Source organism: Zootoca vivipara, chromosome 2, assembly GCF_963506605.1.
Source record: "Zootoca vivipara chromosome 2, rZooViv1.1, whole genome shotgun sequence".
NCBI classification, from domain to species: Eukaryota; Metazoa; Chordata; class Lepidosauria; order Squamata; family Lacertidae; genus Zootoca; species Zootoca vivipara.
Genome location: NC_083277.1, coordinates 121,822,345 through 121,824,129, shown reverse-complemented (window position 1 = coordinate 121,824,129; position 1,785 = coordinate 121,822,345). Strand labels below are relative to the sequence as shown.

Here is a 1,785-nt window from a genome sequence, read left to right as displayed (position 1 = left end):
AGGTTTAGGTTCAACCTATTTGTTTGTTCATTTGCTTTATTTAAAAGCATTTATAAACTGCTAAATATGTCAAAAGCCTCAAAGCAGAGGTCTAAAAGACAAACATTTTATCAGAAAATATTCAAACAAAAACACAATTAAAAACCAATAAAGTAGCAGTATAAAACACATAAGAGATATATCAAAGCAAATAAGACAGAAATTCAGAGGATTCAAGCACATGAAACAAGGCCCAATCTTGTGGTTCAATGGAAGCGTGGGCAAAAAAGGTAAGTCTTCACATGACGTCTGAAGCAATTGATCGTTGTCTCTTCATGTATGCTCAAGGGAAGGGCCTTCCACTATACAGGGGCAACAGCAGAAAATGTTTTCAGGTCGGTGTTGGCATATTATGGAGCTTACATGTCACAGCTATTGTGACTTGTAATAAAGGCAGAACCTCCCATCTGCCAAATGAAGTGTGCAATGTGAACAAAGGTGCTCACCTGTGTCTGGGTTGCATGGTTCGTGGAACTGGATTTTTCTGTGTTGTGGAATTTCGGGTGCAGAGCTGTTGTGTTTTGAGGTAACACTAGAGTGAAGCAGGGCACCACAACTTCCCACTGGGTTCTGGTATACACATTACAGAGAGATGGAGCACTCTACAAGTCCTTTTCAAAACCTGTTTGTGTCCTCCTGAAGATACCTAGATGCTTTCTTTGTGCAGAGGGCAGGGTGCAGATGCACCATGAGTATGTGAAGGATCTCAAAGCATGCCTGTCCTGACCCAAATTCCCTATTTTCTCTACCTCTTTGATAGGTTGCGTGTGTGAAAGGCCATGTGACCAAGACCCTGAACTACCTGGAGATGAGTCCCTCAAGTGTCTTGAAGGGCACCGCTTTGAAACCTCACCCGCTCAACCCTGCTCGAATATTTTCCAGTGAGCCATCCAAAGCCAGGCTGGACCCATACAGTGGTGCCCTGAGTCCCTGGGACTGGACCAAGAACCAGACGGCCATGGAGCACTTCAACCAGCGAGCTAAGAGGAAGCCCTCCATGAAGGCGGGCCGAACCAAGAAGATCTTTGGCTGGGGTGACTTCTATTTCAACATCAAGACCCTGAAGTTCAGCCTGCTGGTGACAGGCAAGATCGTGGATCATATCAATGGCACCTTCAGTGTCTACTTTCGCCACAACTCCTCTAGCCTGGGCAATGTCTCTGTGAGCATTGTGCCACCCACCAAGGTAGTTGAGTTTGATGTACTGCTTCCCCCTATCCAAGCCCAGCACCTTCACCCTCAGCAGTCCACCTTGGCTGAGCCCAAGGAATCCAAGACCTTCAACTGCCACGTGGAATATGAGAAGACCAACCGGGCACGCAAGAACAAGCCTTGCCTGTATGACCCTTCTAAGATCTGCTTCACCGAGCACACGCAGAGCCATGCCGCTTGGCTGTGTGCCAAGCCCTTCAAGGTCATCTGCATCTTCATCTCCTTCTTCAGCATCGACTACAAGCTGGTCCAGAAGGTCTGTCCAGATTACAACTTCCAGAACGAGAACCCCTACTTTGGCTGATGGAGGGGGAAAGACTTTGGGGGGGGGGACAGTGCAGAGGGGTGTTAGTAAGTTGCACTCTTTTTATCAGGACAGGAATTGGAAGAACTTTGGCTGGCAGTGAAAGAAACAGGAGAGCCCCCCCCCCCCGGTCCCCCGTCCCAATGCTTAATGAGAGAAGGATGGCCAGCTCTGAACAGGAACTGGATGCTGCTCCATCTGATAAGGCATTCCCTTCCCAGTGGCCACTA

The 1,785-nt window shown here is 48.0% G+C and overlaps 1 protein-coding gene across 1 annotated transcript; it reads left to right on the top strand.

Annotated features, from left to right (window-relative positions):
• Window positions 1-248: 248 nt before the first annotated feature.
• NXPH4 (neurexophilin 4) lies at window positions 249-1,555 on the top strand. Its single transcript, XM_035108064.1, has 2 exons — window positions 249-269; window positions 800-1,555. Exons 1-2 carry the CDS (start codon window positions 249-251, stop codon window positions 1,553-1,555), a joined length of 777 nt encoding a protein of 258 aa, XP_034963955.1.
• The last annotated feature ends 230 nt before the right edge of the window (window positions 1,556-1,785 follow it).